This window comes from Diceros bicornis, chromosome 4 (genome assembly GCF_020826845.1).
Source record: "Diceros bicornis minor isolate mBicDic1 chromosome 4, mDicBic1.mat.cur, whole genome shotgun sequence".
NCBI lineage: Eukaryota > Metazoa > Chordata > Mammalia > Perissodactyla > Rhinocerotidae > Diceros > Diceros bicornis.
The window spans coordinates 53,290,869-53,306,477 of NC_080743.1; the positions used below are offsets into that span (position 1 = coordinate 53,290,869).

Genomic DNA, 15,609 nt, shown 5'->3' on the forward strand with positions numbered 1-15,609 from the left:
TGGCTACAGAGTCTCCAAGGCTTTCTCCACTACATTATGTTCACTTGAATCCTTCTCTATTTTATGTACATTAGTTTTGTGTTTCTAACTAAATTTTAAGCTCACATGGGTGGAGATGTCTTTTGCTTTTTACTATTCAAAGAATCTTCTGAAACTACTCAATATCATAATCACTGGAAGTCTCACAAAGAAGCCATGTCCAAGTAAAGAAAAGGTTTCAACCATTGTGCTATACCAATTATAGTTCACACATAAAAATCTCCAGAAAGGACACACGATCACTGCCCAAATTAATCAAGACATTCAAGATCATCAGACTATTAGCTCTGACTTGAACTAAGCAGAATAAACAAAGCAAAAATAAGTCAAAGGTCCCACATCTAAAGAATTTATTTTATTTATTCTGCTTATCTCAAGACATGGTTACACAAAAATTCGAAAAACTTATATTTTGGCTTTCAAAATGTATTGATACCATTGATTTCAAATAAGCCTATAAATTTCCATGCATGAATAGGCAGTTTTCTGGACATACAACTTAATCTCAATCTATATGCATGATTCATAACCCATGGATTTTAAACCTCTATGAGGCCATGGAATTATTACAAGGAATCTGTATAAGCATTATCTTCGGTCTGAATAAATATCTTACAAATATGTATACACTGTATTTCAACTAGATACAGATTCTGGTGTGACTGATAAAGTCAAATTGATTTAAAAGCCATTACTGAAATCACAGCAGCTTTTTCTTATGTATCTTTTCATCAAAAGATACTAAAAATACAACTTTTATGTTATTGAGAGGGAGTCATAATTTTTGGACCTTAAAAATGGTACATCTTATTAGAAAAGGTAAAAAACCGCAAGCCTACATCCCATGATTCACAGATAAAAGTGTACTAGCCGAAAGAGGAAAGGCAACATATAGACTCCACTTCTGTGGATGCCATCAAACTGTAATTTGGCAAAACATAAGTTTATATGTCTAAGATCTTAGAGTTGGATACCTGTAATTCCACTTGTCTGGCAGGTGAGAGATCAAAACCTCATAATGTCCTTTGGATCAGACAAGGGCTCTATTTTTATCCTGGAAAATATCTCCACTTGTACACATTGTATTCTACACATTCTATTTTAAACCCTTGGAGCATCCCTGTGGTTCCCAGCCTGAGTGCTGAGATGCTGACATTACTGTAAGCTACAACTTCCCCTCACAGGAGAACCACTTATGATGTTTACCCCATCAGATCTTTCTCCCAACTCCCTGCATCAGAACTTATATGAGATTCATTTTGGAAACTCTCTCCGGCTAGACCCCTGTAACTCCCAAATCACCACTGGTTTATTCTTGTAAACAGCACTCTCATCTTCCCACCTCTCTACCACAGAGGCCAGAGAGGGTTTTCCCCTAACATCCAACTATCTATTCACCAGCCCTGCTCTTTCTCCTCCTAAAATCCATGTTCCTTCACAGATATCAGTTGCCTGCCTAGATCAGCTCTAACAACCTACTCTGAGGTGCCCTTCACCTCCCAAAACCCCAGAGGCTGTTTTGTTGTTGTTTAAAACAGGCATAGACTATGATCCCTCCTGATTAGTTTTTGTTAAGACTGATATATTTAATTAACATTCCTTGAGGAAATAGCACTTGGACACCAGGGAGAAAGAAACTGAAGCATGCAGAAGGTCGAGAGAGAAGTCATTTTGGTATCAATAATTTATCAAGAAAATTTAAAATAGGTAATTGTGTTTGAGTTCAACTAACTATAATACAGAAGCAATGGATGATAAACACCCTTTCCTCCAAGCCCCTTATTCTCAACCCTCAGAAATGACTAGGCTTTTACCTCCAGTGAATCTCCTTGCCACACGCCATGTGACAGGGTGTCTGCCCAAGCCAAGAGCGTCCCATAACAGAGAACTATGGAAACACAAGGGTCTGAAGTAAGTACAATGACAGAATCAGACTGAGGATCCAGCCCTGTGCTATACTTCGGTGCCCATCACATCCTTTCTTCCTCTAGTGTGAAATGTGTATATGTGTGTGTCTGTGAATATATACATATATATATACACATAAATACATATGTATGAATGTGCAGTACAAAAACATAAACAAGGAATTTTGCTCCTAATAACTATTTAATCAAAGTGAGACTTGTTTGAGAAAAAAACAAATTCTTCCCCCCAAATCTTCCTTCTAACTTGAGAACTAATTATTGGACCAGTGCTGCTCAAGGAAAACACCTAACAAGCACTTGGCTGAAATGTTATGCAGCAAATGTTGACATCTAAAATTTATAACAAACTAAGGAAGCTATTTAATTTATAACCATTTCCATATCCTCCACCTGGAGTAATTCCTTTTTCTTATAAATTAAAACATTATTGTAAGGAAAGAGTCAAGGGGCTACAGTAACAGGGATAAAATATCATTCTGGATTCTCCACGTTTCTCAGCTCTTCAGAGAACTGGCAATAGGAACTTTGAGGGAAAATTAATTTTTAATGCCAGGATTATTCCTTCTCCCAGCTCCCAACTCATTAGCTTAGAAACTTTAAAGATGCTGGAAATAACAGCTAAATGTTCACCACTCTGCCCTTCCCACCCAACTGCCCAGTTCTGTCCAGCCAGAACTAACCCACAGGAAGATGAATTAGACTAATTCATCTGGAAACTACTCGAGAAGCAATAATCACTTGGAGGCCAGCAAGGAGTCGGCCTATATAATCTCTCTACTACTAATCTCTAGGAAGTCTCTCCTAATTAAGTTTACCAATCTCTAGGAAGTCTCTCCTAATTATGTGCTAACAAAATAGTTTTCTTCCCTCTTATTTCAAATTATAATGGACAAGAGGAAGATAAAGAAGAAAAGACATTTATGAATAAGAAAATAATCTGTTCAGCTCTGCGTGGAACACAAAGGGTAGGCCATGTAATATGTTTTACGGCCTCAAGTCTAAGGGCTCAAGATCTGAAATTGCAATAGATTTCTCTTGTCTTCGACAATCAGGGAAAGCCGAATTATCTCTCCCTTGACTCCTATTAAGGCTCCAGAGTCCTGAGTCTGTAAGCCTTCCAGCTGTAAACAAATGAATACCTGAGAAGTCCAGGTTATGTAGCCCTCCACCTTGGGTACTATATCTAAACTATGTTTGAAACATTTAAGAGAAAGGCATTCCTAGAAATAAACTCTTAATCCCAGCCATGTTCTGGTGTTAAACCAATGAATCTGCAATGTTTCTTCCTGGAATAATAGGCATCTCCGACTTCCAGGTTAATTTAGATTGAAGGGGAAAAAAGATATGATGCACAAGGCAAACAAGTCCTCATCCCATATACATTTGTTCCACTGTTTAACCCTAGTACTGAGGTCTCCAAGCAAGGCAGACATTTCTCTAAGAGACACACTGTTCACCTGGCAAAACTTAAGTGGGATGAGAATCACTCTGCTATGTGCATCATTTCTTATTTTTCTTCCTTGTGATGATTAGTTTTATGTGTCAACTTGACTGGGCCATGGGATGCCCAGGTATTTGGTCAAACATTATTCTGGGTGTGTCTGTGAGGCTATTTTTGGATAAGATTAAAATCTGAATGGGTAGACTGAGCTGACCTCTCTAAAGTGGCTGGGCCTCATCCAATCAGTTGAAGGTCTGAATACAACAAAAAAGCTGATACTACTACTAGCAAAAGGGAACTTCTCCTGTCTGACTGCATGAGTTAGGACATCAGTCCTTTCCTACCTTTGAACTCGAACTGAAACATCAGCTCTTCTTGAGTCTTGAGCCTTCTGGCTTTTGGACTGGAATTTACACCATCGGCTCTCCCAGTGCTCAGGCCTTTGGAATTGGACTGGAACTATACCACTGGCTCTCCTGGCTGGCTGACTGCAGGTCCTGGGAATTCTTAGCCCCCATAATGACATAAGCCAATTCGTTATAGTAAATCTCTTTATATGTATGTGCGCACACCCCCCCCCATTGTTTCTGTTTCTCTAGAGAACCCTGACAAGTACACTCCTTAACCTCAATTAACCTGGAAGCCTAACATGCCTCCTATTCTAGGATGAAATACCAGAGATTCATTAAGTGGGAGAGGTCTGGGAAACAGAAATGAGCCTCATATCCTCTATCAGAGCAAAAAAAGTGAAGAAAATTTTGAATGACTTAGACTGATGCTATTTGCTGCTCTGTTTATCGAAAAGGTAAATCCCTATCCTTTGGGATACTTTGTTTCCCATCCTTTTGTGAGGCAAGCTACTAGATCCTTTCTAGTTCTCCAGTTGTAAGCAAAGATACAAGTGCCTGTCCTGGCATCTCCAGACACTAACAGACAGACAAAAATTTCCAGGCTGTTCATAATTTTTCTGAGACCGCTGATATTGTTCTACTTGAAAACTGCACTGTGCTCCAACTTCAGCATAGCCTTTCTCCATCTAACTAGTGGCCATCAAATATTCATAATATACCTCTCACCTACCACTCAGCCTTTTCACCCCCCATTTAAAACCAACGTGTATTTTTGGGGTACATTTCAATAGCCATAGTAAATAGCTCACATTCTCCAAAGAAACAATCTCTATAGAGGTATAACATGAGAGGCATATGAGAAAACATCTTTAACTCCCTCTGGGCCCAATCTGAATCACACCTTATGGTCACAACTTTTAGAGTTAGGCTATTAATTCAGCAAGGCACTCTCCCACTTTCTCTTTTCCCTCTCCTACTTCTTTATCCTCTACCGAAGTACAAAGATACTTCTAACCCTCTTCCCTCACCCCCAAAATCAGTGTACAATAGTCAACAAAAACTTAGGAAAGACTCCTAGCCAAGAAAGAGGCTCACCAAAGAGTAGCTTTCTTGTTCTAATCATTCCAAACTATGAAAGGCTGATGTGACCATACAAATGGTGTCTCTCTGTCACCCTTCTGGGTGCACCAACAGTGGTTACATGTCCCCATCATTTCCTTTTGAGACTCTGAAGTTCCAACGACATTTTTGATCTTCATTTATTCAACTTTAAACACGTATATGCTCCAAAGAGCATGTGCATGGGACACTGTTAAGCAGAAAAAATAAGGCCTACCTCTGCTAGGCCAATGTGTTTTGGGCATGATCAAAATAATCAGTTTGACTTCAAATATACTCAGAACCAAGCAGAACAGAAAGGTTTCAGAGATGATAAAAGGACTTAAAAAATTAAAATAAGACAATGTAAAATCTCAATTCCTGAAGACTAATGAATTACTTAAAACAGTGAATTGGCTGTAGAAACAGTAATGAAGTAATTCTATTTCTGTGAAGGACTTTATTATAAGGTCCCCAGGACAAAAGATAGTAAACAATGAGTTGGGGATCATCAAAAACCCTCAGAACCAAAGATTTCAAACATCTGTCCTTCTGTACCTGTATGCTGCCCAACTCATTCCCAAAAAGGAACCAGAACTGGATTCCTACTAACATAAAACTCCTAAGACATGTCATGCTGGTTTCTGTGGAAACTGCATCTTGTAAAGTAGTCTTTAAAAATTAAAATAAAAAAAACAAATACTATAATAATAAGCCTCTTTCTCCTTCCAACTGTAATTTTTCTTTGATTTGCTCTCTGAGGATTCAAGACAAAACAAAATCATTACTCTCAGATTTCTGAATTAATCTGACCTTACTTCATGGCTAATGTGGCCAAGAGTAGATGCTTTTGTACAATTAAAACAGAAGAACTTTATATCAGCAGGACTTTAGGGCTCCGGTTCCACTGTATTTACTGTAAAATACACTAATGGTAGGGTCGAGGTTGGAGAAGGAGGTGGAAACATGAATTACAAGGTAACATGACAGATAGCAGGGCCCTAGCTAGACTTTAAGCAACTGATTCTATTCTGGTGGGGGGAAACCCACATAATTAAGTGTCATACTTTTAAAGTTATCACTCTGAATTCAGGAATAAGAGGCATTTTGTTGTAGATACAATTCCATCTGTAGATACTAACTTTAAATTTAGAGAAGAAAAACGCTCATTGCATTAATATTACGGGTTGGGATTTCTTATGCGATTCCTAAATCCACCTACTAGCTTTTGTTTTGATACAATTTACAGCTGTGGTAAAAAGACTACCACAGCCCTGGCTCAGATGCAGTCCTTAGCTTCAGAAAGTCCATCGGTCATGTAGCTGGCTGTCACTGCTAAATCTGTTGCTTGCAGAGGCCTCAGAGCTCTGGGTTTGCCGAGTAGAGTCCTCACCATTTAAGCTCTTCCTACATACAGGACACGTGTCATGCTGAAACAGAAAGATATCAGTCCATGTAAACAGCCTGACCTGAGAAGCTGGAGGTACTAAATACTTAAGAAACCCTGAGAGTTGGCAGGTAGAAAAACAAAAAGGGCGTGCATTCTTACACAGGGCACACTGGGCTCCAAGGTGTAACACCAGGATATCTCCTAAATAGAACTTTAAAGAGAACTGACAGAGAGAGTTCTCGGCCAGCAACTTAACAATAGCAAACACATACCACCAAAGAGAACCAACCAGAATCAGTGACCTGAGATGGTCTAGAGCAGGAGTCAGCAAACTTTTTCTGTAAAGGGACAGCTAGTAAATATTTTAGGCTTTGCAGACCAGACTGCCTATGTCGCAACTACTCAATTCTGCTAATGTAGCACAAAAGTAGCCATAGACAATTTGTAAACAAATGAGCATACTTGTGTTCCAATAAAACTTCATTTACAAAAACAGGTGATAGGCCACAGTGTAGTTTGCTAACTCCTGGTCAGAGAAGTTCCAAATAGACAATCTTATCTAAAAAACAGTAATGGTGCTACTAGGAGTTATCCAGGGACTAAAATCTGATCTGCTTGGCTCTCCATTAACTGTTCACTACACCCTTACTCTGAACCATCCCCCCAGGAAGACGTGACTGACAGAGATGCCCCATCACAGATGACAGCTGTCTGTACTCACCAGCTCTAACCACGGCACAATACAACTGCTGTGGAAGAAGTGGTTGCAGGGTAACTGCCGCACTTCCTCTTCAACTGTGTAATCTTCTTTGCATACTGGACACTCTAAACCCATATCTGTTGGAGCAAGAAATGCCTTTTAAAGTAAACAAACGAAAAGAAGGAAGAAAAACTTGCCAATGTCTCTAATAACCAAAGGACATATGCATAAAGAAAAGACACAGAGCACATCCTAGGGGAGGCAGACAGGAAGCATGAATTTGATTTCTGAATGGGGGTGGAGGTGGTAGTAGATGGGGATATGAAAAGGAGGACTGATGAAGGGGCCTATTCCAATAAGGTCTAGACAAGAACTATATAAGGCCTACTTTTCAATGTAAAGAGTTGGAAGAAGTAACTGGGGCTTAGATTATCGTTAAGTAAAATAGCAAAAACATCTTCTCAAATGTGTGATAGCCTTCTGGCAGTTTCCACCTAGGAAACACTGGCAATCTGTGCACCACAACAAGGGACTCATCTCAGCAATCTTAGCAGTCCCATTCAGTGTCTCAAGCCACTTTTACCCTACTATTTTCCACATCACACATCTTCTTTCAGCAAGGTTGCCCTAAAGCCCTCTGTACAAGTTGTTAATTAAAAGCTGTACCAGGAGGTGATGGTGAAGAATTGCAAAGCCCAAGGGTAGCTCGGGCTCCAAGTTCAGAGACAGGAAGCCCTGTCCTCTGAAAGGAAATGGCTACCAACTAAACTGAGAGTACCAGGCAGCAAATTCTGAGTTTCCCAAGTCTGGCTAATCATACCAGCTAGTCTATCTCTCCAGTGGCCGGGGTTATGCTACATGCCCCACGGCACTGAAGGCATTTGGAGTAGGACTACCACTTAATAAATTCACTCGTTCCTATCCACTCCCACCACATTTGTCCTAATTCTAGTTTTTACTTCTTATGCCTAGTCTACTGCAACAGCCTCTCAGGTGGTATCCCTGACTCTAGGCCTTCAATCCTCCAAATGTATCCTATACTTTGCTACCAGCTAATTTGCCCTAATACCAGCTTCAAAGCAATCCCCAGCTCATCTCCACTTGGATTCTCAGCTGGCAACTCAAAATCAACAAATTCAAAATTCAAAACATCACATCACCTCCCTATCCAAACCAGGACCCACTCACAATTACCCCATCCCTGATGATGGCAGCACCACCACTATAGTTACAAAGTTGCAAAATCTTAGAGTCATCTTGGACCCTCTCCCCTCCTTCGTAGCATTATGCAATCAGCGATGAAAGCCTTTCTTCAAAATGATCTTCTGAGTCTACCCTTTCCCTTCTGTTAGCATTGCCACCATCACCTGAACCCCACCTGGATGCTGCAACAGCCCTCTAAATTCGTTTCTGCTTTCTCCCCCTTCCAATCTATTTTACACACTACCTCCAAACTGATCTTCCCTAAAGATCACTTAAATTCCCTCATTTCTCCATTTTGGGACCTACAAAACTTACCCAGAACCTAAAATATCCAGTCCTAACTACTCTGCCCATTTCAAGGTCCTCTGTAACAATGCCCCTGCCTTCCTATCCAATTATACTTCCCACTACTCCCCAAACCAGATTCTATTTCAGGTCTAGTAAGGTCACTCTCTTTACACCTGATTCAGACATCATGTCCATGCTAACATTCTTACATTGGTTCATACTTTTCCTTAAACAGAATTTGTGGGGAAAGAAGTCCCAGTCCAAGATAATGTCCTTTATCACTAAATTCCTTCAGTGCTTATAAATAAAATATCTATGTCTAATGTACCTAACTACATCTGACACAGAGAAGATGCGAAACAAATTCCCAGCCTCCCATTTTTTTCTCTTCCTCCTTCTCCCAAGACAGTAGCATCTGCTCAACACTATTTTCTATACTGTTGTTTAATTATTTGGTGAGTTTTGCTTCCCTTAGTAAGTTCTTCAAGAAATCAAGTCTTACATATATTTGTACCTCTTTATTTCCTGCATGGCATCTAGAAAAGGAACATGGTAATTGCTCAGGAAATACCTGTTGACTAACCTAATGAAGGGGTAGGTACCTTCCATATCGGGCACCGGGGGAGGAATGTTAGGAGTGCCATAGCTTCACTTGAAGATCCTCAGTATAGAAAGGTGCTAGGATTTTGAACAGAGATCAGAAGGTGATAAAGTAAGTGTAAAAATGAACCTACCAACTTGTTCCTGAGTTACTGTCACTGTTGGAAGAGATGTGATCTTTTCCTTGTCAGCTGGGGGAGGCCCTGTGTTTTCCAGTTGTCCTAAAAGCTACAAAAAAAGAAAAAGAAAAAGAAGAAGCAGCAGCAGCAGCAGCAGACATCTCACTATCTACCCCTAGGGAGGGAGCTGCTCCAGCTGAGAAAAACAGTGCAGGTATTAGAAATGTTAGTTGCTCTTTCTTCTGCAAGGCTCTGAGAGGCTTGGGTTTCCCCTTTCCTGCTGCCAGAACACTTACAATTGCTTTACAATTTCAGAGTGACATTAGTATAAACCTACAGACAGACTCATCATTGCAAGCCCTACCTCTGGGCATAAAGCAACTTCAGAGGCAGCAAAAGGGGTGCAATGCCATGAATAAAACTACATCTTAATAAAAAGTAATAGTTAACTGGTCCAAAAACTGCATTTTTGGTGAAAAATTTTGGAAAAGGGTGGGAGTATGGAAAATAGCATAAGGTAAGACAAGAAATAGGTAAATTACTGCCTACAAGAAGACTTGGATATAAACGACATGCTTTCTATTCTCAGCAATCCACAGGGAAATGAGAAACTAATTAAATTAAAATAAACATAGACAAATGGAAGCAATTATACATGGCATGGGAATACCGTTTTCTCTGCTTCCTTCCCCTACTTTGCTCCATCTAGCAGAAACTCCTGCTTCAACATGTGAGTATACCCTCCTTTTTTGTGAAGTACTTGTTAATAGGATCCTCACAGGACTGAACAAAAGGCCAAAAATACAAAATACTCTCTGTTAGAGGAGAAGTCTTTTCTTCCTATGGACATAAAGCCATCTTTTAGAAAGCCTGTAGGACCTAGAAGGTACACAGATGCTGAGCTAAACCTGTAAACCATTTATCCCTTTAGTAAAAAGGAAATCTAAAAGCTCAAAATATAAGGGAAAGCAGAGTGACTTCCATTTCAGAAAGTAGCAGAAGGAAAGCAGAAAGCCTGTGCAACCATGAGACACACTGAACAGACACCCTCAAAAGGCAGCTCCTCACCTGGGTTACAATGGCATCAAGCCCTGTCTGACCCCAGGCATAGTCCCCAGGGTTGGAGTGCAGCATCCCGCTCCTATACATGAGATGAGATAGACAGCATTAGATGGAATGACCAGGCTCTGCCTTACACCACAGAAAAAATTGGCAGAGGAATCCTGTTCTCTCTCAGAGCTGCAAAGTCATTAGTACTCTAGAATCAAGTGGCAAAGAATTTTCTCAATATTTTCAAGGTCAAACAGATTAGCCAGAGGTAGTCTCTCATACTCTAGGAATTTTTACTTAACTGAATGGAACATAAAATATGAAGCTACCTAAAATACCACATGACGTACCAAAGCAAAAAGAGTGACTCATTGCCTGTTGGTTAAGAAAAGTTTGTCTTCTCTGTGCCCACTTACATTAAACATAGATGAAGCTGCTTTTTAGGGAGAGTTTTCGCTTCGTGACTAGCTAAAATCTACAGCAAACTTCCCTCATTCTAAGAGGCTGCCTGTAGACCTGGACAATGAGGAGCTTTCAAGTAGAGAAGCAGCCATAGCAGTCTCTCCGAATCACAACCTAGAGCAATTACAAAAACGACTTGGCAGCACCTCTTTTTGGAGCAGCTGGGGCACTACCCTGGATGAAGGATGTCCAGACTCTTTGGCTGGAATATGTTTAAAAAAACTAGAGACTGGAAAACAGGACAATGGTGTGGAAGGACTGAGGTCCCTCTGAGCAAAGAGGCCTTCTGGGGCAGAGTCAGAAGTGGCAAATAATTGTCCAGACAAGAGGAGATTCCATTTTTAACCCTCTATCGTATGTAAGTGTCACTCTGATATGAATTATAGCCTTTTGTTTCTTCTGACAAACAATTCTTACTTTTAAAAAAGAAAGTTAAGTATGCTTGCAATTTCAGAAATTCTTAAGGAAGGAAATCTTCCCATATGATCTAGAGGAGAAACCCACAAATCAGATACCAAGCCTGGCAGAGACCATCTCATTTCCCATCTCAACACAACCCTCAGACCAGAATATGAATGAAATCAGACACACCCAGTGCCCATACATCCTGGGGACCAAGACGGCCCTCGTGAGCCTGAACAATAAAAAATAAGTTCTGATTAAGTTTGTGCTCAGCAAATAATAGCAGTGTAATAGCCTGCCAATCACATCTATATACTCACGTATGCAGCTCTTTCTTTTCCTTGCTATGGCACAGAAACTATAGTACCTAAAATGATACTCCAGCAGAGTAAGACAGAAGGCAATTAGTTACTTACCAGGTAAAAGGGTGTGGGGATCCAGGAATTGTCGAATTTGCAAAGAATCCTGCAAAGATCTGTTGTATTATCCTGTTGGAGGAGAAAATATTAGATAAGACAACAGACTAATGAAAGTACTTTACAGACATCCACGTCTGACCAATTACCAGCTCCTTCCCCCAAACCACAATGGCTTTTCACTGACTATTATACAATAAATAGCACCAGAAATCAGCCTGCTTACCTGATACAGTGCTATTTTGCTATTACAGTATCTTCCTGAGCTCTGCTTTCTCATGGATTAACAGATTTTGTCAATTATGCTGGAAAGGGATCTGATTGTACAGTGTAGTTTTCAAACTGTGTTCCTTGGATCCCTGGCAGTAATATGAAGAGAGGCTGTAAGGGATGCTATGCCAGTGGGATTCTGGGCCCACCTCTCTGTAACAAGAGTAGTTTCATTCTTATGTGTTTTACACATTTGGTTTCTATATAAAACACTATTTAAAGGGTCCTTTTTCTCTTGAGAATAATTCCATTTTACAAACACATATCAACATGCTGTATTAGCCCTCAAAATGTGTTTCAAATGCCTATAACACAAACACATACAAACACACATGCTTGACACCTGTCATTATGAACACTGAAGACAACACATCTACTCAGTCCTTTATCCTAATGAGTTGGTCTTTGTTACCCAAAGAGACAATGGGGTAATGTCTCAGCAAAAGAAAAACATTGAAGGAATTTTTCCCCTAGATCTCCTGGTTTCTGAATGATATGCGCTTTCTCTTCTTTTTTCCCCCAGCTTTACTGAGATATAATTGACATGATATGTACTTTTAACCCCCTGGTTCCCTCTTTACTTACGAGGCCAATCAATATAACAACGGCAGTAGCCAATATCAGACTCTCCCTATTCCTAAAGTTCAATAGCTAACACCACTATGTGTTTATTTTAAAATATGTCCAGAAATTATTTTATACTACTCCCTCGAGTATAGGCTGGACTTAGTGACTTACTTCTGCTTCTTTTTTTTTCTTTTTTCGCTGACAAAGATTCACCCTGAGCTAACATCCACTGCCAATCCTCCTCTTTTTTTTTGGTTGAGGAAGATTAGCCCTGAGCTAACATCTGTGCCAGTCTTCCTCCATTTTGTATGTGGCATGTCTCCACAGTATGGCTAACAAGTGGAGTAGGTCCGTGCCTGGGATCTGAAACTGCAAGCCCAGGCCACTGAAGTGGAGCGCGCAGAACTTTAATAACCACTCAGCCACGGGCCAGCCCCAGTGACTTAGTTCTTAACAAGAGAAATGGCAAGATAATCTGTAGCTTCCAAGACTAGGTCATAAAAGGCACTGTGGCTTCCTCCTTGCACCCTCTCTTGATCACTTTCTCTGGAAGAGTGCCATGTCAAGAGTCCTGTGGTAAGTCCCACGTGATAAGGAACTGAGGCCTCCTGCCACAGCCAGAACAAACTTGCCAGAATATGAGTAAGCCCCAGTTGATCCTTTAGATGACTGCAGCAATGGCCAATGTCTTGACTGTAAACTCATGAGACCCTGGGCCAGAACCACTGAGCTAAACTGCTCCTGAATTCCTGACCCACTAAACCTATGAAGTAATAAATGTTTGTTGTTTTAAGCCACTAAGCCCTGGGGTAATTTATTATACAACAATAGATAACTAATACAGATTTTGATACCCGCAAGTAGGTGCTGCTATAACAAACCTAAAATGTGGAAGTAGCTTTGGAAGCCAACAGAGGGCAGAGGCTGGGAGGACTTTGAGAAAGCTGTCAGTGAATGTTTGAAGAGCCTTGAAGAAACGTAGAGGCATGATGGCCTTTGAGGAAGTTATGTGTGAGAGCTTAAGTGAAAGTGAGACAAGTCTTATCAGAAACTGGAGGGAAAGGGATCCTTGTTACATAGTGGCAAAAGTTGTTGCCTGCCATAATGTGGAAAGCAGAAGTTGTGGCTGCAGAACCACACCACCCATCTGTCAGTTGCCATGTTGTGGTGGTGGCTCACATAGAAGAACTAGAAGGACTTACAACTAGGATATACAACCATGCACTGGGGCTTTGGCGAGGAAAAAAAAACAGGAAGATTGGCAACAGATGTTAGCTCAGGGCGAATCTTTCCCTTGGGAAGGAAAAAAAAAATCTTTATATTAAAAAAAACCATTTCCAGACAGCAGTGCTGAAGATAGCTCTTGGCTTCTTCTTGCTGCTTATGTTAAAATGCAAGAGGAGGGGAATAAGTTAAAGGAAAGACAGTTAAACAAAAAGGAGTTAAGACTAGATAATTCTGAAAATTCCCAGCCTCTCTAAATGATACTAAAATTAAGAAATGGCTTCTAAGCAAAGATCAAATCCAGGGCATTGCCAAAAGAAAATGGTTAAAGATGAAGCCAAGAGTGTGGCTATAAAAATTCTTTGTTAAGACCTCAGAAAGATCTAGTGGTGCCTAGAGAACTATTCAGTCAAACAATTGGGCTTCTAAGAAGCTTAAACTAATTGTATTAGTTTCCTAGGGCTGCCATTACAAATTCCCACAAACTAGGTAGCTTAAAACAACAGGAATTTATTTTCTCAGTTTTGGAGGCCAGAAGTCTGAAATTAAGAGGTTGTTACGGTTAGTTCATTCTGGAGACTCTGAGGGAGAATCTGTTCCATGCCTCTCTCCTAGCTTCTGGTGGTTGCCAGCAATCCTTGCTGTTCCTTAGCTTGTAGACATATTACTCCAGTCTCTGCCTCAGGCTTCATATGCCTTTCTTCCTATGTCTTCTGTGTCCAAATTTCTCTCTTCTTATAAGAAAACTAGCCATTTGATCAGGGCCCACTCTAGCCTAATATGATCTCATCTTAACTTGATTACATCTATAAAGACCTTATTTCCAAATAAGGTCACATTCACAGGTACCAGGGGTTAGGACTTGAACATATCTTTTTTTGGATACAATTCTACCCACTACAACTATTGTCCCTCAGCAATCCCAGCCGAAGCCCCAAGCAGAAAATAGATTATCTAGAAGAAATTTGTGGGTGTGGCTTTTGCTAACTGCATGAATCTCAATAAGATTCACAGGAGACTCAAAGTTTTAAAAGGAAACACAGCCAGCTTAAACTGAAAGGTACAGAGATGTTACAAAATGAGAAGGGGCCTTTTGGGCCCTCAAAATTCTACTGCCAAGAAGCAGGCTAAGAAAACTATGCAGCTGCAAATCTGGACTACTTTTCACGGAAAAAAAAGGATGACTCATAGGGTAGAATCAAGAGCCTAGAGGGAAGAAACAAGAGCCACAGAGAAGCAGTCCTGGGCAGAAATAGAACTAAGTCCTAATCAAGGAACCTCCAACATTTCTCCAGACAAACATCAGAAGTGCTGTGAATCAGTTACTTCTTTGTGCCTCCCATTTTCTCCCTTTTTGAAGAGGAATCTCTATACCTATTTATTATATGCCTTTCCCATCACTGTATGTTAAATGGGTGAGCGGCAGAAAATTTATCTCTAGTTTACAGGTCTTCACAACAAAAGGAATTGTACTCGAGGAACTATACCCAAGGAGCCTCATCCACACTTACACCTAATTAAATGACAACAACCTGGATTTCAAGCTGATGCTGTAAAGGGACAAGACTATTGGTGGGTCTCGCCAAGGACGTGAGTATATTGTGCACACGGGAGGAATGTAAGAAATTTGTGGCCAGAGGGTGAATCGTGGTAGTTTTAAAATATGTTTATAGGGGCCAGCCCAGTGGTGTAGTGGTTAAGTTTGCATACTCTGCTTCAGCCGCCTGGGATTTGCAGGTTCGGATCTCGTGTGCGGACCTACACACTGCTCGTCAAGCCATGCTGTGGTAGCGTCCCACATACAAAAGAGAGGAAGACTGGCACAGATGTTAGCTCAGGAACACTCTTCCTCAAGCAAAAAGAGGAGGATTGGCAACAGTTGTTAGCTCAGGGCCAATCTTCCTCACCAACAAAAAAGTTTACAAATTCTTTAATACTCCTCCCTTCAAGAGGTGGAGCTTAATGCTCCTCCCCTTGAATGTGGGCTAGAGTTAGCGACTCATTTCTTACAGATAAAATAAAATGTATGGCTGCAATAACAGTGTTTAGCTTCCAAGATCAG

The 15,609-nt window shown here is 40.5% G+C and overlaps 1 protein-coding gene across 2 annotated transcripts in view; it reads right to left on the reverse strand.

Annotated features, from left to right (window-relative positions):
* Positions 1-5,000: 5,000 nt before the first annotated feature.
* Positions 5,001-15,609, reverse strand: part of RNF115 (ring finger protein 115) — a 68,117-nt gene continuing 57,508 nt past the window's right edge. For both annotated transcript variants that reach the window (XM_058538979.1, XM_058538980.1), the window contains exons 5-9: positions 11,487-11,558; positions 10,225-10,297; positions 9,172-9,265; positions 6,968-7,083; positions 5,001-6,286 (exon numbers count right to left, since the gene is read on the reverse strand). In XM_058538979.1, the coding sequence (XP_058394962.1) occupies positions 6,155-6,286; positions 6,968-7,083; positions 9,172-9,265; positions 10,225-10,297; positions 11,487-11,558 (487 nt within the window). In that variant the 3' untranslated portion in view covers positions 5,001-6,154. The remainder of the gene's footprint in view (positions 6,287-6,967; positions 7,084-9,171; positions 9,266-10,224; positions 10,298-11,486; positions 11,559-15,609) is intronic.